At 36.1% G+C, this 25,969-nt stretch overlaps 1 protein-coding gene across 5 annotated transcripts in view; it reads right to left on the bottom strand.

Annotated features, from left to right (window-relative positions):
* Positions 1–25,969, bottom strand: part of DCAF6 (DDB1 and CUL4 associated factor 6) — an 82,322-nt gene that overhangs the window by 14,165 nt on the left and 42,188 nt on the right. For 3 of the 5 annotated variants that reach the window (XM_065676465.1, XM_065676467.1, XM_065676468.1), the window contains 5 exons: positions 19,769–19,828; positions 12,642–12,747; positions 10,019–10,134; positions 9,078–9,161; positions 8,584–8,902 (listed from right to left, as the gene is read on the bottom strand). In XM_065676465.1, the coding sequence (XP_065532537.1) occupies positions 8,584–8,902; positions 9,078–9,161; positions 10,019–10,134; positions 12,642–12,747; positions 19,769–19,828 (685 nt within the window). Of the gene's footprint in view, positions 1–8,583; positions 8,903–9,077; positions 9,162–10,018; positions 10,135–12,641; positions 12,748–19,768; positions 19,829–25,410; positions 25,567–25,969 lie in introns of all 5 variants that reach the window. The other 2 variants (XM_065676470.1, XM_065676466.1) reach the window with 2 other exon arrangements.

Below are 25,969 nucleotides of genomic sequence, written 5' to 3'. Positions count from 1 at the left end.
TGTTGTCAGTGTATTTATGCACATGAATTACACAATAAAATATGTGCAGTGAAGGAGCCGAGAAGTTAAATATCATTAGGATTGACAAAGCAGTAGACTTGTCTAGCTCTTTCAGAAGAGTTACTTGCTAGATAGCAGTAATAAATCTTGTGATTAGAGTAGCATTAAAGTAACTAATTGGTAGCCTGATGTAGTTTCTGGCATAATTTTTCATCTAAGCATCTCTAGTAAAATTAATCTCCTCCTTTAAATCCCCTTAGGCTTGAATACAGGTATTCAAAAACCCCTCAGCAGTGAGAATCATGCATTTTTAAATAAAAGTAGAAGCACAAAGCAACTTCTGGTAAAAACTATCTACTGAGTAAACTCGGCTGTGAATTTAAGATCCTGATTTTGGGTCTTATTTTAAAACGCATGAAGAGATTTATATTTAGTTACCTTGTAAAGTCAATTATTACCTTTGACAGGAGAATGGAGCCAAACACACATATAACTGATACATTATCATATAACTGTGAAACTATTCTGAGGCACTCTAGCAACACACTGCTAAAGGCAGGATCCTGGCAGAGGCAAGTCTTCTCCAGAAAATACAAATATAAGCCAAATCCAATGACATTTCAGAACAAAGAACATTACAGGAAAAAGGATCCTCTGTGAGAATTACAACTTTTCCATAACTACAGATTTTCTATGCTTAAAAGTAACTCAAAAAAGAAAAAAAAAAAAAAAAAAAGGCAGCCCCCAAAACCCCCACAACAGTTAAGAAATCCAACATATTTGGTTTTGTGGCTTTTTAATTTTCATTTGTATTTATGATAAGCAATTGCTGTCTCTGCCAACATAAGCTTTGATAGTAGACTAATCACCTGAAGCATCAAGTAGATACAGAAGCACACCAGGCAGTCTGCACTGTTCCAAACTTCAGCCTAAGTTAAGCCTGACTGTGAGCTGCAGCTTCCCTTCCAAATTGCATACTCTTCCAAGCAGGGAATACCAAATAACGAAATTTATGCACTCCTCAGGCAACTCCATCAATTGATATAGTTGCATTATGTATTCATACATAATGAAATGTTTAAATTAAGCCTTAGATAAATGGAATAGGGATTTACAAGTGATGCCATTATATTATTTCAACTAAACACAGGTTCAAAAACCTCCAACAAAACAAACAACCCCACAAAATCCCTGTGATGCAGGCTGATCCGCACCTATGTATTATAGTGAGTGTCCTGGATTCAGCAGTAGCAGTAATTTTTCTCCTTCTTAGTAGCTGGTGCAGTGCTGTGGTTTTGACTTTCGGCCAGGGAACAGCACTGATAATGCCAATGTTTTTAGTTGCTGCTAAGTAATGTTTACTCTGACGAAGGGCTTTGCGAGTCTCATACTCTGCCAGGGCAGAGGGGACACCAGGAGCAAGCAGAGATAGGACACCTGACCCAAACTAGCCAAAGAGGTATTCCATACCACAGCATGTCATACCCAGGATGTAGAACTGGGGGCAGTTACCCAGAAGGGCTAGATCACTGCTCGTTCAGGCTGGGTATCAGTCAGCTGGCGGTGAGTGGTTGTATTCTCTTCCATTGTTATTTCCCTTATTATTATTGATGGTAGCAGTAGTGGTTTTGTGTTATACCTCAATTACTGGACTGTTCTTATCTCAACCCATGGGGGTTACATTCTTTCGATTCTCCTCCCCATACCTCCAGCAGCGGGGCAGAGAGGAAGGGGGGGAGTGAGAGGGAGACTGTGTGGCTGGGCTCAAACCATGACAGAGAGAAATGGAAAAAATGTAAACGTGTAAGGCTGTTGTGGTTTAAACCCAACCACAAACCTCGTTCACTCACTCCCCCCCCTTCTTGCCCTTCCCCTGCTCCTGGAGGGACGGAGAGGAGAATCGAAAAGAATGCAACTCCCACGGGTTGAGATAAGAACAGTTTACTAACTAAGGTATAACACAAATCACTACTGCTACCACCAATAATAATAATGATAAAGGAAATAACAAGGGAAGAGAATCCAACACCTCAGCACCAGCCAACAGATAACTCGCCCCACTCCCCCCAGCCGAGTACCGACCGATACCTCATCCAACCCTGCAGTCCCTAGCCCTTCCGAGTAACTCCCTGTTACATCCTGGGCATGACGTGCTGTGTATGGAATACCTCTTTGGTCAGTTTGGGTCAGGTGTCTGTCTCTGCTTCCTCCCAGCTTCCCCTCCTCCCTGGCAGAGCATGAGGCTCAGAAAGTCCTTGGCCAGACCAAACATTTGAGCAGCAACTAAAAACATTGACGTTATTAGCACTGTTCCCAGGCCAAAAAATCAAAACACAGCACTGCACTAGCTACTAAGAAAGAGAAAAATGACTGCTACTGCTGAACCCAGGACAAAGGTAAGCCTTTAAAAAATTGCCACATAAGACATTTTCTGTATGTTTAGAAATTCTGCAGTGCAATAAGGATTAAAAAAAAACAACCAACCAACAACAATAAATTAAAATCAATGCAATTTGCACAATTAAATAAGTAGTTTCTTAAAGCACAGTATGTCACATATTGCCCTTTAAAATTTTTTTTCTGAGAGATAGCATGCTGCAGGCCTCAGTTTCCAAGCTATATTACCCAAAACTTTCTGGCTAACTAGCCCAGCATGTTTTAAAATAACTATGATCATCTACTAGTTAGAAGAAAGTAAAAACTACTGGTATATTTTCCAATAGAGGGAAAACCAAACAACTATCCATCAACTGAATTTGTAAATAATCTACAGGAATTTGGCTACAAACTTTGTTTCACTAAAGATCCAGATGCCGTGGCTGCCATAAAATTAATCTGATACCCTAGATAACCCTGCTTCTTCCAAACACCATTACTGCAGACCAATCATCTCCTTTGCTGCTGCAAAGCTCACCTGTACTTGCTTCCTTTTACCATCCCTCTTATCTCAGCTCTGTACTGAGTATTGAGCACAGTATTGACTCCTCCAGAATTAAGGATTTTTGTAATTTCTTCATTTTCCGAATTTACTTACACACAAACATTGTCTCTTTTTGCGAAGTACAAGAAACCTTGGTTCCTTCTTTCTGCTCTTTCAATTAATTTTTTTCTCCCCCTCTTGCTGACCTCATTTGAAATGTTTTCCCCATCCAAAACAACTGCACAGAACCTAAGGCTTATAACTACTAATTTAGAACCTATTTCTCTGATGCCTTATGGTACTTTCTTTGCTGTATGTGTAGAGGAATACACCTGCCAGCTACTATGCTCCTGCCCAAGAATTCCAACCATGTGTCTTAACATATTGGCTTTCATCACCAAAGTCAAATTCAGCTCAGGAAGGTGCCTAATTAATAAGCCATTGCACTGGTCTTTACCTCAGTCCATGAGTTCCCTCACTATTTAACCTTTCAGATTTTCTCCCCATCCCACTTGGGGCGAGCGATCAAGATGTGTAGGGCAGAGTTGCCTGCTGGGGTTAATCCACAGCTGCAATGTTAAAATAGAACTCTTTCCTAAATATCAAACTTTTATTAAATTTCTAATTTTAATTCCAGGCAACCATGTTCCTTTAGAAGCCTCTGAACCTATGGAAAAGACTTACTGCTGCTGTCAAATTTCAAGCAAAAGACACCTCAAAACCAAGGACAAAACCATCATGTTAACATGCCCTGACTCTGCCCTGAAGCCCAAGTTATTTCACCACTAATCATATAAAATGTTTACTGTAATGCACTAAGTTATTTCCCAGCCTTCTAACACAATATTTCAAGTATTCTCAGCTACAAAACATTTTTAAGTTTTCACCTGATATACTGAATGACAGTGAAAATCAGAGAAAAATATGCTGATAAGAAATTCTATACTGATTGCATCATTTATTTTTATATTAAATTTATAGCAAAACGAAACAAATATTCCCATGGATTGTACTGAACAGCTGAAGAACTCCATAGTGAACATTTATATATAGAAAGAATGCCTATCATGAAACTTAAAAGCACAGTAAGTACACAGATTCCTGGATATTTAAGAAAATTGCCAAATTAAATCCATGTATTCCAACTGCAGCTAAGATAGGACTATAAGACAAAGAAATTTTCTTGAAGGCATTTAAATTATAGGACTTGGCCTAAGTCTTATATTTAATCAAATCCTGAGCTTTTTCCTTTCCAGCCACACAAAGCCAAGATGTTAATTTTCATTATCAGAATTTTTATGCCATTTCCCTTATATATAGTCTTTGGCATTAAATCACAGTAGCTAGTTTCTCCCTCTTACGGTGTGTGGCCAAACACGATTGCTCAAATTACCTTACATGTTCTTACAATTAATTCACTCAAGTATTTCAATATGGAATATGAGAGCAAGTAACATTTTAATTTCATTCAGAGAAATATTGTGATTTAGCATGTATCTTGCTAAACATATATTATCAAATATAGCTTTAATAGTTATGCTCAGTTCCATAACTTTGTTCAGGAAAAAAATAGAAACAGTCTTTGGTACATGTATTTTTATATTTTTGTTCCAGAACTGTGTGTCTTTTACTACCAGGCAAAGCAAGTCAGCAGTGGCACATGCAAATACAACACATTCTTCAGCAGCTAAATAAAAAAAAAAAAAAAAAAAAAAAAAAGTACTTGCTTTACACGAACTATACACTTTTCAAATTGCATTAATTTCTGTGGCACACAATAAAAAGGTTAATAGGTTGTTAAACAGATATGCTGCCATTTCTTTTCAATTTCCGTGCAATACATGCAGCTGCATATAACTCAAGCAATATGCTCTGTAATTCATAGCATTTAAAGTATAGCAATTCTTAAAATGCCAGTTAGATATGAAAACCAAGAACCTGATAAATCCATTATATGGAAATGAAGAGGAGGGAGGAAGAAAATAATTAATTACCTCATTATTCTATCACCTATCGCTGTTCCTCTGATATTATATCTAGTAAAGGGAACAACAACTGAAGTCATTCAAGAATGCTGGGTATCATGTTTTTAAAAGATTAGCATCTATTACAAAATGTGCTCTATGTATTCCAACTGAGAAGACTCCTTCTCAGTGTTGGTATATGAGACTACCTTGAATTCAGCTAAAACAGTATTCAGATTACATAACAGTACAAAAATCTGATCTTAGAAATGCAGTCGATTCTTCATAGATCATAGCTGAAGTGGAAGCAGCTGCATAACCATTCTATTTTACATTCAATCTTGTTTGAAATTTTAACCTACTAATTTAACATTTGCCAGGCTTAGCCTCTGCTCATAGACCAGCTTCTGTCAAAGTCCAAGCACAATTAATTCAGTCACTAAAGTAGGAAAACAGCCCTGATTTGTTTTGACTAATCTGTAAAAATTAAGATTGATGCATTAAGAAGAACATAAATTTTACATAGCTTTTTTTTTTTCCCCCAGATTACAAAGTATGGTGCTAAGGCAAGTCATGTATCTCTCTTCCAACTAAATTTGCTGGACTGTCAATTTTAAAGAAGATATGATATGCTATGCGCATACTTCAGGATTCAAATACCTGTATATCTTCTCATATTTGTAAAAAAAGGGGATCTTTTCCTATGGATTCCCTAAAAAGGAAAAATCCCAAACAAACAAGCCCCAAAGCAACTCCACTCCAGATATTCTAGAAAGGGAAAAATCTACTTTATTACTTCTATATTAATGCCATTAATTATCTTATGGTATGACATACTGGAAACTAAATTATTAGATGAACTTGAGAAAATAAGATTTAGTAAAGGAACTGTTAGGTTACACAATTTACTAAGTGAGAAAAGAGAATATGTAAGCCTATAGGAAGCATCCTGGTGGAGTTAAGCACCAGTCTTGCAGGCAATTTTGTTTAATATATTGCTAATAGTTTTTGAGAAAAACATCGGAATGTATTCATGCAGTGCATTGAGGATATAAGGTTGGGTAACTTTCTGAATATAGAAGGAACTGTAGGACCTTGAGAAAAAGAGGTGGATAGAAATTCAGTAGTATAAAATTGATAGTCATACACTGCTGAGCTTCCTTCAGGTGAAAGATAAGAACACATTAATTAGAAATTACAAAATAAGGAAGACTCCAGTATGTTAACTGATCTTGTGCCTGACCACAAGCCATCACTATGAGACAGCAAGAGAGAAGTATGTAACTACAGCTTACTTGTATCTCACAGAATCTTCTCTTAGACAGTCAATAATACCATTAATCCTAGCAAAAGCCAAACAGTGCAGTTTGAATAAAATTCTGGTCTCCCATAGCCACAAAAGAAGTGGAACATGGAAGAGAACAGATAGGAATCAGCATAAATGAAGGAAAACCACAATTTTTTTACTGCTAAGAGTGAGAAAAACTTGGCAATCAGTCTAGTGAGATATAGGCTGAAAACGGACAGGATGAACATCACTGAAATGATATGCGCTGGGCATGAAAAAGTATTTCAATCAAAACTGTATCTTAGCACAAAAGAAAATTACATTAGTCAATTTACATCCATTATAGCAACAATGTTTTGAGGTATCTTTCCACTGGTTAATGAGCCAGAGGGGTTTTAAATAAATGTAATCAGTTTATGAAAGGAATTCACAGCAGTAGTAGAGAGGACATCCAGTTCCTTTCACTCTATTTCATATGGGATATAAATACTAAGAGGGCTTATAGCTAGCTTTTAGGACCACTAGTGCCTGTTTTCCCTCTGGAAATCCAAATTCCTTTGATCACACACAGGATGTCTTACTTCAGTATCTCAGAGGGTATTTAGAAACTCCTGAAACTGGAAGGAGGGAATGTAGTGTAAACAATTTGCTCAGAATTTTAAAACTAGAAAAATTTGCTGCTTGCACACACACAAAAGCAGAACAAAATGAATTGGTCAAGCACTAAACCTAAGTAATGAAAGCCTGGAGGCAATCCTAAACCAGTACTGACAACACAGCAACTTTTGTCAGAAGTCTGAGGGAAGAATAAGAGAACAGGGGGCTGCATAAAGAATTCTAATAATATCATTAATTTGCTTGAATGATCTTTCCTATATAGTAAATATAGTATTTAGTATATAGTAATAGTATAGTATATAGTATATAGTAAATTTAAACTGCTAGAGGAAGAAATCTTGCTGCACATAAAGGAGGAAAAGAAGCATGTCAGATGAAGTATAACTTCATCTAAGATATCCTGACTAGTGGGAAATTATAACAGCTATATGATACCTGGAAGTGTCATTCTTACTACATTACTATGAAGAATATTACTACATTACTACATTACTATGAAGATTATTACATCATAGAGACAACATAAGGTCCATGAAGAGAAGCTAAGAATCCTGCCTGAAAACAATGTGATTAAAATCGCACGTTTTTTTCACAGCTTGCTTTTCAATTGTTAGATCATAATGAATATTGGTGTTGTAGTGGAAACTAGTTCTGCCATTAGTATTTACCTACAATTACTTAGTACTGCATGGAAAATTCATGGATTATGCTGGAATCTGTATATATTGGCTTTCATAAAAATTGTAATTTCTTGAACAGAATTACTCATGCTATGAAATAGCAACCACTGACTTATTTTTGTCACTACTGACAATGTAGTGGCTTATGACTTTTTATTTTATAACTGCATATTAGTCAAAACCTTTTCTAAACACAACTATAAAATTCCTTCCGATTTTTTAATGAATACATATTGTAATGCTTCCTGTTAGGATTTTGCATTGCTCGCATAAGAAATTAGTATCAAGATAATGCTGCCTTTGAACAGAATAGGAGTAAAGGTAAAGCATCTGACACTATGTTATGTAAGAGCTGAAACAAGTAAAGGAGGTATTTTCTGAAATCTAAGAATAAAGATGTTGCTTTTACAAAGTCCAAGTATCAAATTTAGTGAACAAAGGTATTAAACCAGCAATACCAAATCAGGGGTTTACTGAATGATCAAGCAAGTACGTACAGTGATAATTTACAAGAAAAAAAAAAATGAAGCTTACTAAATATGTCTTTTATTAATCACAACAACTAGCAATCTATCTTTTTGTTTTACTGCTGTACATCGTGATATTCATTAACCAACAAAAGGAAAAGTATTAGTTTCTCCTTCAGAAAAAAGATGAATGAAAAATTGAACACATCGCTCTTGACATATGTACTACAAACACAGCGTTGCTGAACAACAGTTACAAGATCTTGCTTTGCTGAAGAACACCTAAAGTACAGTTAAAAGAAAATGTACCTGTATGCAGATCTATGAACTTTCTGTATTTCCCACTAAAGGAAGAATATTAAAAAAAGAACTACCAATATTTAGCACTGGGGTACTCAAGCAGGCAAGACAGCAGGTATTAGATCTGTAGGAACTTGCCTGCCTAGGGAAAATACAGCGATATATCTCTTTCTATATATATCAATATCTTACATATTGGCAAATTAGACTCTGCCATCAAGCTGTTGGCTAGTTGTCAAAGAATAGCTTATTTTATTTAAGGGTATAAGGCATGGGTTTCTAGATATTCCATAAAGAAAAAAAAAAAATTTGCCAAGCAGTAACAAGAGATTGGTATTCCCCTAACCTGTGTCCTGGTCCTCCTCGATACCTTGCCCCTGGGATCAGAACAGGATCATCGTCACTATCATCAGTTTCTTGGAAAGCTGAGGTCCTAGTAGAGGACTCGTCTGGAGGTGCAAGCCCTGAGGATTCTGGATGTGGCTGAGGTTCATTGTTTGCAGCAAGTGAGTTGGCAGTGGATTCAGTACTTTGACTTGACATTTCTTGATTCACACTTTTTTCACAGGCTTCTTCCTCTACATTTCCAGAGACAGCATCAACACCAGGGTCATTTTCTTCTGGATGGATTCCAGAATGCTCAGGACCAGGTTTATCCGATACAGCTAACAGAAAATATTGGGGAAAATAAGTCACACCATTAATGATTCTAAGCTATTTCAGAAGACATTATAAACGGTCACAGAAGTTATATTATGCATACTGAGATTATATTGAAAATTTAGTTTTTCATTCTCTACTTCTTCATGTAACTATACTTGAAAGAGTACAGATACATACATGCTTCTGTCGTCTCTACAATTTCATCTGTAGTTTTCAGTTCTTCAGCACTTGCATCTTCCTTGGGAGATGCATCAGGAACTCCTGAATTAAACAACTTTATAGTAAATCACAAGATTTCATTTAGATGCAAATCTATAATATAAACAAATCTAAATGACACTAGCACTCCTAGATACTAGGAGTCCTAGTAGATACTAGGACTAGATACTAGACTCCTAGATACTAGTCCTAGATTCTAGCACTCCTAGATGAATTCCTTCCAAAGTCCACGTATTACTTTACTGTAATCTCAGATACTAATCTGATACTAATAAAAGTCAGTGTATAGATATAAATTGATCTAGTTGCTCAGGTGAATATACTAACAAAGAAAAAGAAATATTTACTTTTTTGTCCTTAATATACTTAATATCCTATCCTATGAGAACTTTAGCTGCAAAAAGTAACGTTAATACTGTTGAAGCAGCTGATCGCTTACTGAAAGGTATTATTTCTGAAGACAGAAATTGAGTTATCCCTTTATTGAAAGGGATTTAAGAAGACAAAGATTTTGCTGGAACCAGTCATTTGCCTTTTCAAGCAAGACAACCATGTGTAACAAAACACAGTCAAAGCTTGAAAGAAATGTAACAAAATACCTAGTATTCATTTATGACCTCAAAATGCAGTTTTCTATTTTTCTATACAAACTGGGACAGCGCACATCTTTAAGAAAAAAGAATAAGGGTTTTAGAACTAAAGAGAGGGTAAGTTTATTTTCTTTATATTTATTTGCAACTATTTCAGATTGGTACCTCTTTCTTTCCTAAAAAAATTTCATGTTCTATTATGGCTGTATTCTGCCTTCATATGAGAAACCCATTTTGCTCAATGGTAGTCAGGGACATACAAAAGCAGAATTTTGATCTTAGCATTACAGAAATAATGCTTTATCTTACTTGTTTCTTCATCTTCAGGCCCCGATTCTTCTGAGGCTTTTGTTTTTACAGAGTCGTCTTGGCCTTCAGTTTTGCAATGACTTCCACTTCCTCTAGAGCTTGAATTTGTGCTGCTCCTAGCAACATAACATGTAAAAAATGAAAATGAAATTTAGAAAGAATATAAATAGATGAGATCTTTACAGTAACACAGCCTACCCATCATCACCATTCTCAGTGCAAACTCACAACTCAGTAGCTCCTGGCAGCAACTACAACTAATAACCTTCACAGCAATTTCAAAATTTTCTTTTATTATGTCCATCAGTACTCACCCCATATTCCCCTGCATCACAGAACCTTTAAAGGATTTCTTCACTGCTTTTCAAAATATTGTTGGAACTTAGAAGGATTTACACTATTTACACATTTTTTTACAAGCATAAGTGTTCAAAGAACTAAAGTAATTACAAGCTGTCAGCTGAGCACTAATACATAATCTTGACCAACCCAATTAAAAATCTGATTCAGATAAAATTCTCTAGGTATAGTCATTCCTGTACTTTGAGGCATTTTAATTTTTACTTCAGTGTTATTTTTTACACTAGCAGTTATGTGAAAAAGATGTTTTCGAGAGAGCCAAATAACATCTTCTGTTTTTGTTACATTAAGCCCTAGTCTGCTTCCATAGCAGCTTTTCTGTTTCCCCAGTTCCCTTCATAACCCTTCGCTGAATCCCTGCCAATTTGCATCAGTTTTCTTGAAAGCATGACAAAGTTTGCAGACAGCATTCTAAGTCACAAAGCAAAGCAGAGTTGAGTGGCAGCACCAGTAATTCTCATTCTTTTCTGAGGTTTCCCAGCTGGTAACATCTAGGATCATACCTCCCCTTCGAGTAGCTGCATTATATTGAGAATGAAGTGACTGGTAGGTCCATGTCTTCCTGCATTTAATTTTCACAAGACTCCTAAATTTCAGATCAGGTTTTTGATATTTGTCCTCAACTGCATCATTTGGTTATATGGAACTGCATCCTACTTAATTATTGTATGCTTTGGAACAACATTTTTAGTTAGCTTCTGAACTGACAATGCCATGCAACTTTGTTCCACTATGGAATGCTTCTTCCTCTGACTACCCACATTACACTACCCACTACAAAAGCTCCATTAACTTAGTTTACCACTATATTCAGTTTCTTTATTGATCTGTCTGACCCACCTTGAATAGAAGTTCATAATGCAGGAAAGTATCAAATACTTTATGGAAATTCAGACAGTTTTTCTCTATTACACAATGTATGTTTCTATAACCCATTATTCTGTCAAATAAGAGGTACTGAATTACATGCATTCTACTTCCCATAATCCTAATTTATTTCCCACGTTCTGCTTGTTTTAATATGCCTTTCTGTCCTAAATATGGCCTTGAATATGGTTACCATTAGTCTGAAAAGATCATGATGTTTAGTCCTTCATTCTCCTTTGATAGTATATTCGATGCTTGTCATTCACATGGTGCTACCCTTTGGCCCAAGAGATTTGGTAGAATACCTGCTATTAGACCGAATATATATGTGAAGTTAAGTTTAGTAGTTTTCACTACTAGTAGTCTTTACTTCCACAATAACAGATTTTTTGTAACAGGTAATTTTGCTGTTCCTAATATACATTTACTGTTCACCCTATATTTTCTTAATATTGTTTCTGCGGCAGTTGTTCATGCACATTTATCATCTTCAGCATCACTTAAGTCATTAACTGTTTGAAGTGTAAAATGCATTTTTCAAATTTTGTTTTAAAATAAACACAGAAATAAAGTGTCAATGTTTAATATTTGTTTTCTGTGATACAGTGGTAGTAATATTTTATTATTACATTAAAAAACCCAACTAGAACAAATAAGCAAAACATTTGCAAAATTCTGTCAAAGCTTGCTTGATTTGGTCTTTAAATAGAAATACAGTCTGATAACTTGGTTGAACATAACTGTTGTAGTATTTCAGATGTGGAAACATACAAAGCCCTTTTTAAATCTTCCAAACTGCTATAGGCAAGGTGTATGTATTATGTCTACAGCCACAGAACTTTGAAGTGACTAAACCTGGTGAGTTTGGTTGCTTTTTGTGTTTTTTTTTTTTTTCCTCCAGCCATGTAACAAATGCAGCAAGCATTTCTACTTACTATCTTCTACAATAATTTTGAAAACATAAGCAAGGAAATTGAAATAAGAGAAGATAAAATAAAGATTGTGCTTGTTTTGGGAGATCCTGAGATGCTCTAGTCATAGACTTTGATATGAAACCAAGTCAGTCAAGCCAGTTAGCCCCTGGACCACCTTTCCATCACTGTACTACCCTACTAAGATAGTGAACACTGATTTTATGCCAGGGTATGATGAAGATAGCATGTTTCAAATTAAAAAGATTCACAGTATCACAAAAAAGCATCACACTTTTACATAAAGGTTTAATGTTAAAGTATGTCCTGGATGTATTAACGATTAAAGCCATTTCAAATTGTCTATATACACCTAAAAATATAGATATACCACATGGAAAAATAACTTACCTGTATCTAAGCTCGACAACTGCTAGTGATATGTGCTGATAAATAACCAATCAGAACCAAAATTAACTTCTTACCACTCATCAGTGAAGTCCAGCTTTATCGTGCTTGTAGTTGTTCCTTCTGTACTATAGTGCAAACTTAAAACCGGTTCACCCGCTCCTGTTCGTGGCTTATCACTCTCTGTAAATATGGGGTTGATAAAGTTTGGATTGCAATCAGTAATATAAATAAAGCTGTTATAATTCTGAGGATTCATTTAATTATCTTAACAAAGGCCAAATGTGGTAGTAACATGTAGAAATCAATTTAAGAGCTCTTACAGCCCAAGCAAAAAGTTAAAAAGTTTCAGAGTAAAAACATTAAATTTGCAATGCTTTAAAAATGGTCTAAAATTATTTGTATTTATAAGAGCAAATAAAGAAGATGCTGTCCTTCAACATGCAGGTAAATAAAATTGCAGATAGATATTTTTACACACAGTATTATCCTTTATCAGCAGATCCCTTTTCTATCAAGTATATTAAGAATACAAGTGTTTTTTGAAGTTGTGTTCAGTCTTTTTTTCTCATGAAATACATATGTAAGATTATGAGATCTAGACACGATCAGTCTAGAAAAATCACTACCCCCTTTTACTTCTTTTTTTCTTCTTACAAACTAGTCAACTACGAGTATCTTTAGACCTGCTTGAAATTGACAGCTATTTGTCATAAAACCACTGTAAATTCATGTTCTGAGAGCTTTGGGTTTAAAAAACCTTTTGTATTATAACAACTCTAAGTAGAAAGGGAGTATTTGCAAAGTGAACTATCCACAACATCCAAAAGCAATAGAAGTGAATAAAAGAGAAAACCACTGCAAGTCTGCCAAGCATCTGCTGCATAGTTTTAAGGATGTTCAGTGGTCTACTTCAGAACAGAACTGTTCAATGATATCTATCCATGCGCCACCCCTGAACAAAATTAATCATCACAGCCTATCTATATGCATGGCACAGTTGCCATTAATAGTGAAGATAGCCTTGGGCAATACTACATAGTTAATGGAAAGTACTACCTGGTGAAGCTTCACTATAGAAGTGCCATTCTCTCAGAACTCAGTTGGGAGAGTTTTCTTAGTATTAGGCATCACTCAAATGACCACTAAGTAGACTATGTAGTCTCACTTGTCATGAATGCTGAACCTTTTATCTCAGGACTGTTTGGGCAAAAGCATACCGTATTTTCTGTCATATATCGAGTAAAGAAATTTGACTACAAATACACCTGCAGTACTGATAGCACATTGACACTTAGAATACAGAAAAAGCTTTAGATCATCTTTGGTAAACATCAATTAAAATCTAACTTTTGATTTAAGCACAAGCCTACTAATTCCCCCACTAAAAAGGCTATTATTAAAACAGTAATAGCTATGATACTGCCACAGAATATTTATTTTTAAAAATACAACTAAATTACAGGATTTATGAAACAGACAGTGGGATTGAGTGCGCCCTCAGCAAGTTTGCCAATGACACCAAGCTGTGTGGTCCGGTCGATACGCTGGAGGGAAGGGATGCCATTCAGAGGGACCTTGACACGCTTGTAAGGTGGGCTGAGGCCAACCTTATGAAGTTCAACCATGACAAGTGCAAGGTCCTACACCTGGGTCGGAGCAATCCCAGGCACAGCTACAGATTGGGCAAAGAAGAGATTCAGAGCGGCCCTGCAGAGAAAGACTTGGGGGTGCTGGTCGATAAGAAAATGAACATGAGCCAGCAGTGTGCATTTGCGGCCCAGAAAGCCAACCGTATCCTGGGCTGCATCAAAAGGACTGTGACCAGCAGGTCGAAAGAGGTGATCCTGCCCCTCTACTCTGCTCTTGTGAGACCTCACCTGGAGTATTGTGTGCAGTTCTGGTGTCCTCAACATAAAATGACATGGAACTGTTGGAACAAGTCCAGAAGAGGGCCACAAGGATGATCAGGGGACTGGAGCACCTCCTGTATGAAGACAGGCTGAGGAAGTTGGGGCTGTTCAGCCTGGAGAAGAGAAGGCTGCGTGGGGACCACATAGCAGCCTTCCAGTACCTTAAGGGGGCCTATAGGGATGTCAGGGAAGGACTCTTCGTCAGGGACTGTAGTGACAGGACAAGGGGTAACGGGTTCAAACTTAAACAGGGGAAGTTTAGATTGGACATAAGGAGGAAATTCTTTCCTGTTAGGTTGGTGAGGCACTAGAATCAGTTGCCCAGGGAGGCTGTGAGTGCTCCATCCCTGGCAGTGTTCAAGGCCAGGTTGGATGAAGCCTTGGGTGGGATGGTTTAGTGTGAGGTGCCCCTGCCCATGGCAGGGGGGTTGGAACTAGATGATCTTGAGGTCCTTTCCAACCCTAACTATTCTATAATTCTATGATTCTAATTTAACTGAACAATCAATGCTCATATTTTTAAATTGCTGACAAGCAGAAGCCTGCTCCAATGATCACAGCAGTGATTGGCTGCACCAAAGAAATTTAAATATTTATTTCTACATATTCTGAAGAGGAATCAAATCAAATCAAAACAAAACCAAAACACAAAAACCCATACGAAAAAATAAAATAATTTTATATGGATGAGGATTAACCAATTACAACTGTGATCCTAATCATACACAGGGCATGGGCCTCATTCTATGCAACAACAAGATCATAGACTCTCTAAAGTAAAGGTTCCAGTTCTACTTGTTTTAAGAGTAGAGCAAAAAAACACCTGATCAAAAGCAAGTTTTCTATCTCCTGAAATACACTGAGTAAGAAAAGAGACAAATGTCAGGAAATATTTTAGTGGCACATACAGATATTTTTGGAAAAAAAGACATGCTGTTTCTTAACTAAACAGATGCTTTCTCTATTTTTTGGCAATCTATCCACTAACATCTTTTAGTATAAACTTCTGTTCAAACTTTGAGCATCCCTTCCTAAGCAAATATTGATCACTCCAACATACTGCACAAGTTATCAGGAGCTGGACACTGAAAGAATAAAAAATAACATAGCTGACTTTTCCTTTCTTTCAATACACACGGAGAAAACATATCTTTGAATTGGGGAACCCGATAGGTAAAGAAAAGCAACTTTCTGAATTGTCCAAGACAGCCACCAAACAATGACTACACTGTAACTTGATACTGCTATGCAACATTTGCTCCAGCACAAAACTAGTTAATATTACTGACCAAAGTACCTAAACATCACTATGAAGCTAACTATTAGGCTTGTGTTATAAAGCTCAGATCATATTATCGTAACAGTGCTTTCCTGTCTTAAAATCTTAACATGACTGTCCTCTACACTTACTGTAGAAGGAGTGCTCGTACTTATTCATACTCAAAAAGTCAGGAGAACTGGTGTAAGCAAATTTAAGCAAAAAGGACACGGACTGAGAAATTATTTTTACACATTTCTGGAAATAACTGTTAAACTATATTGTGTAATAACTTTTTCTTAAATCTACAATAACATGAGCTACAATTTGGATTGGGTCAGCTTCTTCTTTTAACTAGCTTTTAGAGAACAAAATCAAATACTAATAAGAACAAAAAACTTTTAAGAAGACAGATGAGACAAGAATCTGATAATAAACCACACCAGAATTAGTTGTGTAGCTCAGCATTTTATATTAATACTGCTAATGAAAGCTTAATGGAATCCTCTGTGAAGAAATCTAGTAAGCTTTGCCTAAGTACATAACTGAACAATCTTTTAGAGAAATTACATAAAATCCAGAAGTCCTGAACTCTGTTTTCAAGATCAGAGTTATTGCCAAAGACTGACTAGATCATAATGAAACACTGTCCTCTTTCACTACTAGTTTCATCCCATCAGGCCAGATCTACTTCACATTGATTGAAGGGTAGAAAAGGAAAAGTTGTACAGCTTCTGTGATGTAGGGAGAGCTATTGCCAAAACCATTAATCTGATTGCAAACTCTAGTAATGTAAGAATTGTTCCAAGACAAGGTGGTAGCCTGTCAATGCCTTACTGAACTCTATTCGAAATTCTTCAAAAATACCTTGAAACTTTAATGTGTTTGGCTGTAAAATCTAAGTAAAGATATTATCAACAACTTGTATTTCATAAGCAACCCTGTTCTAGAACAGACACTCCCAAGAACAGTCTGTTCTCTAGGTGCCTACAGAAGGAAAGTATTTTTAATCTACCACCCTTAAAACTGAAGACAAAATTTCATTCATAAACTCATTAAAAACAAACATGAAACAAAAAAAAACCCACAACCAGCAAACCCCACTCATACACACTGAAAGGAATACCTCTCATACACATATTTTCCCCTTAGAAAATGAATTTATGTAAGTGTAACTTCACAAAGATTGGGTCTCTTAACTACAAAGTGGTAAGTGTGTAAAACCCGTTTAACTAGGTAACGCAATCTGTAAACCTAACATTGTAATGAACTTCAAGCTCATTTCCTATGTCTCAAATGCTGCCCTATGCACTTGTGTATTTGCAAACCCACAAGAACGGGATGGACAACTTTTCATGAAAACTTCCCAAATAATTCCTATCCAGCACTAATCATGATCTCATAAGAAAATCAACTTTGTACATTCTGAAGATAAGGTTATGTTCTCTGTGAAAACAAGACAGTTACTTTTGAGGGAAGAAAAATTGATCCAAAGAGGAGAAAATAAGCAATGTATTTCAGAAATTAGGAATTCTCTGGGAAGGCTTAGCACATGAAAATTCATCAGAAGCAGCTGAATTTGAAGGAGAGGGTGGAGATCCTTCTGTCTAGCAAGGAATAATGACTGAACAATGTTACACAGATATGAGTCAGTATAAGGCACAGTGACTAAGGGAAGACCAAAAATCAAATAATTGGATGGACCAACCTAATCTACAGCCCAAGGCATACACTTGCTTTGCCTAGATGACTCCTACAATAATCAGATGCCGTACTGCACTTCACTGAAGAAGGCAGCAGTACAGTCCACGCTGTGCATTGCACAAACCACAGGTCTGAAATTCTTCAGCTTGCACCTGCAGAGCTCACTATAGATCTGGAAAGCTCTATATGCAGACCAACACTCAACCAGTTTATCTGACTAGGATGCAGAGCTAATTAGCTGGGACACAACATGCCAATACAGTTCCCAGGACTTACAGTACTGTTCATGAGGAACTAACTCTGCCACAGCTGACAAACCAGCTTGTTCTGAGCCAGATCAAGTATCTATAATATGGCACTGAACGGTTTGGTATGGACATTGCCATAACGGATTACCAAACCCCCGTACTAACTTGCAGATACCTAGAAATATCAGTAATCAGTATGGCTTCTGTGTATGTAGGAAGAAGAATTACACTGGTGTGCAATGTACACATACATTTGAACTTCAAAGTTACTGAGGTAGCTCTCTGGCTTTAGGTTTCCTCTTTAATTAAAATTCAGGCATAACCTTACAGTCATAACATTGCCTTCACACTGCAACAAATCCAAAAGCCAACCCCCTGTTTTTAAAGCACAATAAAAATAACGTGTAGAGCACAGTAATCCACTTGAAATAATTTTGTCAGGATGGGAAGGACTTACAGCTTCTGCTGGACTGTCACAATAATGGTATTATAAATTTATATCCATGGGGTAAGTATCAAAAAAATCTTTAAACCCATAAACAATCTTAAAATGCAGATGCCAATTAAAGAGACTGGTCCAACAGAAGACAGCTGATTCAGTACCAAATTAAGGAAAGACAGGAATTAGAAATAAGAAGCACTTACATATAAAAACAACTGATACAACTTCCTTCATTAACTAGAACTAGTATTATTTCCTTCATTAGCTACTTATACTTTTATTGAAATTTCTATTCAAATATGCATTGAAATTAATGCAGTTTAACTTCAAAAATCCAACTTGATTAAATCCAACAGCAAATTACTCTTCTGGTTATTATTTAATTCATAACTTCATGGAACAGTTTATCAGTTTTCCTTTTTTTTTTTTTTTCAGTGGTAAGAACTTCAGTAAACATACATACTTCCTGTACAAATTTTTGTTTATTCTACTGTCATCAAATAATGCTTTATTCTGAGTTAATAACAAAAAGTATAACTTGGCTACTAATTATAATCAAATTTTCCAGCTATGCCTAGCTATTAGAGTGATGTAGACTACCGAACCATGTATAATTGGCAAATTTACACACTGATATTTAAGGGTATTTCATCACAAAATATAATCCCACTAAATTAATATATTTTGTCAATATAAAACACAACTTGATTTTTTTCCCAATGTTCTGGCATCTTTAATCAATCTCAACAGTTGCTAAACAGTTTTTCAGGAATGGGATTTCAAAGCAGCATTCTAGATTAGAATGTGAAACAAGATGAAAAAGCCAGCTCCTTTGTGGGACTTGATCTACTAAATCTCTACAAAGACTGATATGGAAGTAAGTGTAATGCAGAATGTATGGAAATCTATTTTTAAATTACCATCTATCACTCATTAATTATTCAAGCATAAATGCTCACTACAGATGACATTGGTTCAGCTGGTATAGGGTCACCTATGGCGCACTTCACTGTTTACAATTTGAAGACTGATGAATAATGGGCAGAGAGAAACCTCACAAGCATTCTTTCTACTACCAGCCTATAGGGTTATCTACAGAGAAGCACTAATACTTATTTAGCATAAGGGATGTCAGACAACGGGTTACAGAGGTAAGATGCACCTAAGACCAATAGGCACTCTTAAGTTACTCAAACTGTATACAGGTATAACAAAGCTGCACGTATGTCTTGCATAAGATAAATTAATTTGGCATTATATGATTTAAGGTGACTTCAGTCTTGATATTTGCACTTTGATCCAAGAACAGCCATTCAGAAAAAAAGACTGTTTAAAGAATACATTTTACTTTGAATTTTAAAAAAATATTCTAAATGTTGGTAGAGTACACAAGACACACATGGTACCTCCACTGAACGCATTATTATTAATAAGATGGCTTTTGAAAACAATTAACCTTACTCTGTTACTCATATTGGGAATTAAATAATTTACGAGTTTCCAGCAGATCTGCTTATGGAATTCTATTTTATGTAGATGAACAGCATTTTTACACTGTTTATCATCATGAAAGGCAATTTTAAAAGGAAGCATTGCAATCAACTATGGCTGGGTATAGCGCATTTCCTGTCACACGCACCCTGTTGCTCATCAAGTGACATGGATCCAAGCTGTTTGTTAACCACAGAAGAAGGAGAATCTGAAACAAAAATGAGATTTCAACTTAAAACATAAGCAGCAGAGAACTGCAGAGCAATGTCATGATCATATGTTAGTTTAAAATAAATAAAAAGCAGCAATATAAGGAAGCGTTGGGTTTGTTTTATGAGCAGCCAGCCATATTGCACTTTCTAGGCATGACAGAAGCAAAGCCACTTGTGTCAAATAATTATGTATTACTTTAGGTAGTTATTGCAAAGCCTGAAGCTTGCTGAAATGTCAGTAATAAAAATGCCTGTCCATTACCAAAGATTTTACTACATCCTTCAAATTTCTAACATGTCAGGAAAAACACTGAAGAGCCATGACTCCTACAGCCTTTGCTCTAACTACCAAATGACACTAGTATTTCAAACCATGTGCTAAACGTAAAATTCAGAATATTTATACTTCAACATGAATTACTCAATATGTAAACCTATAAGCATAAAATGAAAGAGATGAGACTGTTTACAGATATAACAGCATACAGACCGATTGATAACTCTACATTCCTAGATGATATACCTCTGTAGCATCTGAGAAGATGTTTTCATGAGTTTATCACAGTACTAAACCAGTCTTATGAAAATCATAATCACTGGGGGAAAAAACAAAAAACAAAAAACCCAAACAACAACAAAACCAAACCAAACCCCCAGCAGTCAGTGCATTTTTTTTGTACTGGCCATTACCAGCTAATAACTATCACCAGCACTGCATTCATTGTACAGACAAATGATAGGCTCAATGTTCAACATCTTCTGTGCGTCTATTTTCCTTGTCACCTCTGAAGACAAGATAATACAGAAGTAAGATCTCAAAATAAGCTGATGTACATAAATTAATGCAGTATTTCAAAGATACTGGCTAGGCTACATATCTTGTTTCCATTTGTTAATCTTCTGTTATAAACAAATACAAGCTAAGCTAAAAGGATTCAATATTTTGTATTATAAACTGAGTCATACTTGCCACCATCACAGCATGCTGAAGGAATTTGAACATTAATTTAAATCCTACACAATGAAAGTAACTAAATAATAACACACTCTCTCCTACAGGAAGCTCACTTCCAGGTTTGGGCCAGGATCACCAGCAGGACCTATTTTGTAGTATAGCCATAAAAACTACTAAATTGACAAAGCTGATTTAGATGATCTCCAGAAGTCCCTTCCAACCCTAATGATTCTGTGATCCTGTGACTTGTAACAATATATTTCACTTTCCAAAACTGAAGAGTGGTTTACATATAATTTCTAATTTAGAAATGAAGTATTTACACTGGAGTTTTTTTCAGTGGAGTAGTAATCCACTTTTTAGCAAGTAAACTGGAGCAAAACGCTAGTGTAAAAATGCACCATGTCATTATCAACTTGTATTCCAGCTGACTCAGCACAGGAACTGGTATGCCTCTCTCAAAGGCTGGCTGGCTTTGTTCACTGACTCACAGTTATGAAGCCTGTGATTGGGATTAACTTGTATCGAAAGTTCTAAAGGGAGGGGAGGTCTTGGACAGCAAGCTCAGAAACATTGCAGAAGACAGCGATTCTCAGTCGCACTCTCTTCTTGCAATTCAATTCTTTTTATAAACCTATATGTCCTTTTTTTAAAAGGTGTATCATGCCACTAAACATTTTACTTGGCTGGAAAAGCTAACTGTATCAGCTCTTTAATTCAGACCAAGATGAACAGAAGAAATACAACTGAACTAACATACTTCAATTAAAAATTTAAGAAATTACATTTACTACCCTTATCAGCACTTCTAAATTTTATTAAGACTTTACATTATACAACAGTAAGTAAAATGTAAGTGTGTTTTACCATGTTTATCATACCATTACAGTAAGCAAAAATGAAAATTTTTCTAGGTATCAGTCCTTGTCAATGTAATCTTAAACTTCCCACACTTCACTATTATTTTGATGTCTTCTTACACATTTGTGAATGCATTTCACTTGTAATATGAGAAATTTTAAACAACATATTCCAATTAACATGGTTAAGAAAACAGCTCAGTTTGTAGAAACTGTAAACTCAATTTTTTTCCTTTTTCAAGTGACCTGAAGTCACAGATCACCAGCACCCCTTGAAGTGGCACTGCAGTTTAGAACCCCACACCTCAGGCAGGGAAATAAACATGAGCAGGAAACCAGCCTAGAGAAGTTCAGGTAAATGCCTCTTTTTTTAATATATGGCTTTGTTTTGTAAAAATTCTGAAAAGGTACTTTCATCATTTCTGATAAAGCTTTTGAAAAAAGTATTACCAAAACTGTGCCATATAGTTAAAAAAACAAACAAAAATCCAAACTCTTACCTGAGCCTTCACAGGCTGGGTCTACATCCCAATGCAGCTCACCACTGGTTGTAATGTCACCAGTACGTTCTAAACTGGAACACCACTTAAAGAGGGGACTGGAGATTCATAAATTTGGGGAACCTCAAACAGAAAATAGAAGATAATTTTAACAACAGTTACATGCTGAGGGATCTTCCTAGTGTGGGCAATAAGCACCTGACTTCATCAAAATGCTAGCATGCCACCTCTACTGTTTTGGTTAAAAATCCACCTTCCTCCTTACATCACTGTAACACCAGCACCGGCATGACAGTCAGGTCTGAAGCAGTGAGACCTGGTTTTAAAGTCCTAAACATGGTACATACAGTGGACCTTAATCTAAGAAATGAAACACTTGTTTTAATAACTAGGAATAACTGCTTTGCAGAGTGAATGAGCTCTCAGTTAGGTATTCTGGACTTCAAATAGACACATTTCTACATCTGGGTGTTTCCAAAGAAGGCAAAGAATCTAGTAATAAATGCAAGAATTCCCTTGTTCTTTGCAGAAAGCTTTAAGACAGAAATTAAGGTCCAATTTGTTCCACTGAAAGACACCAACTGTATAGTTAGGCCAACGTGCATCACAGGTTCTGCAATATACTAGCATGCACATGTATGTATCTTTATTCCACTATAAAAGCAATCTAAATCAAATTAATTTTTCCTCAAAGAATAAAGGTTCACATTACTTTATGTTTTTGTGGGCGAGATTATGCACACTGGCCGCTACAGAAACACTTGATGTGCACTGATTTATAATATTGATTTAGTTTTGTTTTCCACTTCGAGATCAGGTGGTTCATGGTTGTTTCTATAACTTCTCAAATTGCACTCAATTCACTTGAAGTTCTCAAAAAGAAGAGTGATGTAGGTAATTGTGATGCATATACAGCATATCAGCACTGGGCAGAGCAGCAATAACAATAGGTTGAAAAGTTTCACCTTCATTGTAGTTTGCATATAACACTTGTTGCTTTATACTGCCTGTGATCTGAATGTTATGAAATGTCACAAAAATATAAGTCAAAACTAGGCTTTGTTGGAGAAAGTATACAATAATAAAAATAAGCCAAACAAAATCTTACCATAGTTCTCCAATTAAATTGTCTAAGACACAAAAAGCTGAATCTGTTCAATATCTAAGCAAAGGCTTGAAGACTATGAGACCTGATACATACAGCATATACTGCTTCTAAAATTCAACCAAATTTACGCAATACTTAAGAGGTATCCACTAAAACTCTGTTGTCACATGAGTACGAAATATCTTTTTCACAGTCACATCAGCCCACTGTGAGTCATTCTCAGTTAATGCACTTTTATATTCAAGAACAAACTTTTGACCATATTTTTCTAAATAGTGATGGTTAACTATTACAGAAACAGCTTACAAATCCTCATGTAACTATTAAAAGTCCTTAGACTAGGAGACAGAATAACTACCATACAGCCTAATTTTCTATTAAACCTGTAAAATCTTTCAGCTCTTGACATTCTCTACTGGTAATTTCTTACATGGCTTAAGTATTTTTTTTCTCTAGCCTGTGTCCAAAGCTATAATTGAGCTTCTGTGATTGCAAAGATAAGGATTAAGAATGAAATACAGGTTAGAATAAATGGCCTTAGTCTCACACTGAATCCCCCCCCAAATTGCAACTATAAATTATACAAGTTTTACCAAAGGAGGGATTGAGAACTTGCAGCCCTGGTCCAGAGGCACTGATGCCATTTCACACAGTGGCAGACACATTTTGGGGTACAATTTTTGTTTGAAAATTCTCAACTAGTATGTACTTGAAAACTAAACATCTGCCTCAAGACAGAGCAAAGACAAACCCTGTGGGGGCGGGGCGGGGGGGGGGAAGAGAAAGAGATATTGTCTCTGTATGGGAATTTATTATAAATAAATAAACAAATAAATAAATAAATAAATAACCCCAAATTCTTCCTTCTACCACATTTCTGAAACACCAGCTTAGCACAGGGCTGGAAAACAGTTGCCTCTATGGAGAAGCAGGAGATCAAAATTTCACAGCTCTGGTTGCAAAGGAACAGATTGCAGATACATATATTAGAAAAATGAGCCTTGGGAGCTCGGAAAAGGAACAAACCAAATAATTTGCATATAAAGAAATGAGTGAATACAAATAATATTTCCATGTACAGAGTGCAGAAATCATAAAAAGTTGTTTTGCTTGTTCTCCTCCTACAGGTAATATGGCTGCCATTCCTAGGATAAGCACAAAGCCCTGCAAGGATTTACTGGTTTCCAAACATTCTGAAAACTCACTGTAGAATTTGCTTGTGTAGGAAGTTATTCATGTTGGTAACTACATATTGTAACTAGAGCACTAGCCACTCTTCCTCAAACTGTCTATAAGGCTCCAGATAAATGAATAGATTGAACCATAGCAAGTTAAGCTGTGAATGTATGACACAATCCTTGTAAGCAATTTAGCCACACTTCAACTGTCACAGAATTTATGTATAGAAGAAACACTGCTAGACATTATTTCTCAACACAAAATATGCTGATATTTCACAAAGCATGCAGCTCACTCATCTTTACATGGTACCATGACAAAGTTCACTTCAAGGTTTAACCTCTTTATTCATATGCATGCTTCTACCCTTTCACAAATATGTCTTTTTTTGTTACAAACATCTCCAAGACTTTCTTGTAGTAATTTTTAATCTCAATAAGAGAAGGGGATGGTGAAAAGTTACTCTTTTCAAAAGAGAAGAGCACATCTGGAGACTTTGGCTTGCTATGAGTATGTTCACTATACTTACTGTAAAGCCATTTAAGAGTGCCAAAATTCTGTTTTATTGAATTGTTATCCTGATTTAGAACATCTGCTAAACCAAAGCCAAATCTTAAATGTTGCTATCAGATACAGTTAACACCAAAACGTAATTTCAAGTGTGTAAGAACTTTATTCAGGAAACAGCAATTTCTTGCTCAACTGCTCTAACAAACATTGCTTATACCTGATGCCATGCACTCAGGAAACTTTCTCTGTATAGTATCATTTAGCTATATAATCCAAACATGTTAGAAAGATGAAAACTGTCAATATGACTCTTTCCCTAACCATGTGATGATAAACACCACCACATGCAAGGTAAGAAAAGCAGCAAATGCATTAACTGTCTTGTTCTGGAAGGGAAGCATCTCAGCAAACAGCAGCACAAACTATAACTATGTTAGCTGCTTAAGAAACCTTGACAAATGACAACCTGGTGTCTGAGGGTCCTGTGAGGAGCCCTGTTCAGAAGAGGACGACTGTGGAGCTGAACCCTCAGCTAGCTCTCGCTGTCTCTGTTGTTCTGCCTTCTTAAGCCTCAGTCGCTGCAGACCCCTACGGATTATAGCTAACTCAGGTCCCATTAACTCTGACAAACAGGAAGGGGGGAGAGGAAGAAAAAAGAAAAAAAAAAAAAAAAAAAGGCATGTAAAAGAAAGAAGCATTGAACATACAATATACAGAAGAGGGAGGAAGGGTGGGGGGACTGACCAAAGAGAGAAGCAACAGAAATACCCAGAAATTATAAAACAAAATACTGAAATTGTTTTCCTGTTCCTAAATGCATAAGTCACAGGATTCAAAAGTTCAGGATTCATGTTATACATCTCCCTCCCCATTTCCAACACTTAAACCATTTAACAGAATTACTTAACAAAAATAGATAGATCCCAACTGATTCAAAATAAAGCAAACAACAGAAGCACTCATTTTCATGTTCCTACACACATAGTAAATGAGAATAACTGTGGCATAAAATTATGCAACTCTGG

This window comes from Lathamus discolor, chromosome 4 (assembly GCF_037157495.1).
Source record: "Lathamus discolor isolate bLatDis1 chromosome 4, bLatDis1.hap1, whole genome shotgun sequence".
In the NCBI taxonomy this organism is placed as follows: domain Eukaryota; kingdom Metazoa; phylum Chordata; class Aves; order Psittaciformes; family Psittacidae; genus Lathamus; species Lathamus discolor.
This window is presented reverse-complemented; position numbering and strand designations above follow the sequence as displayed.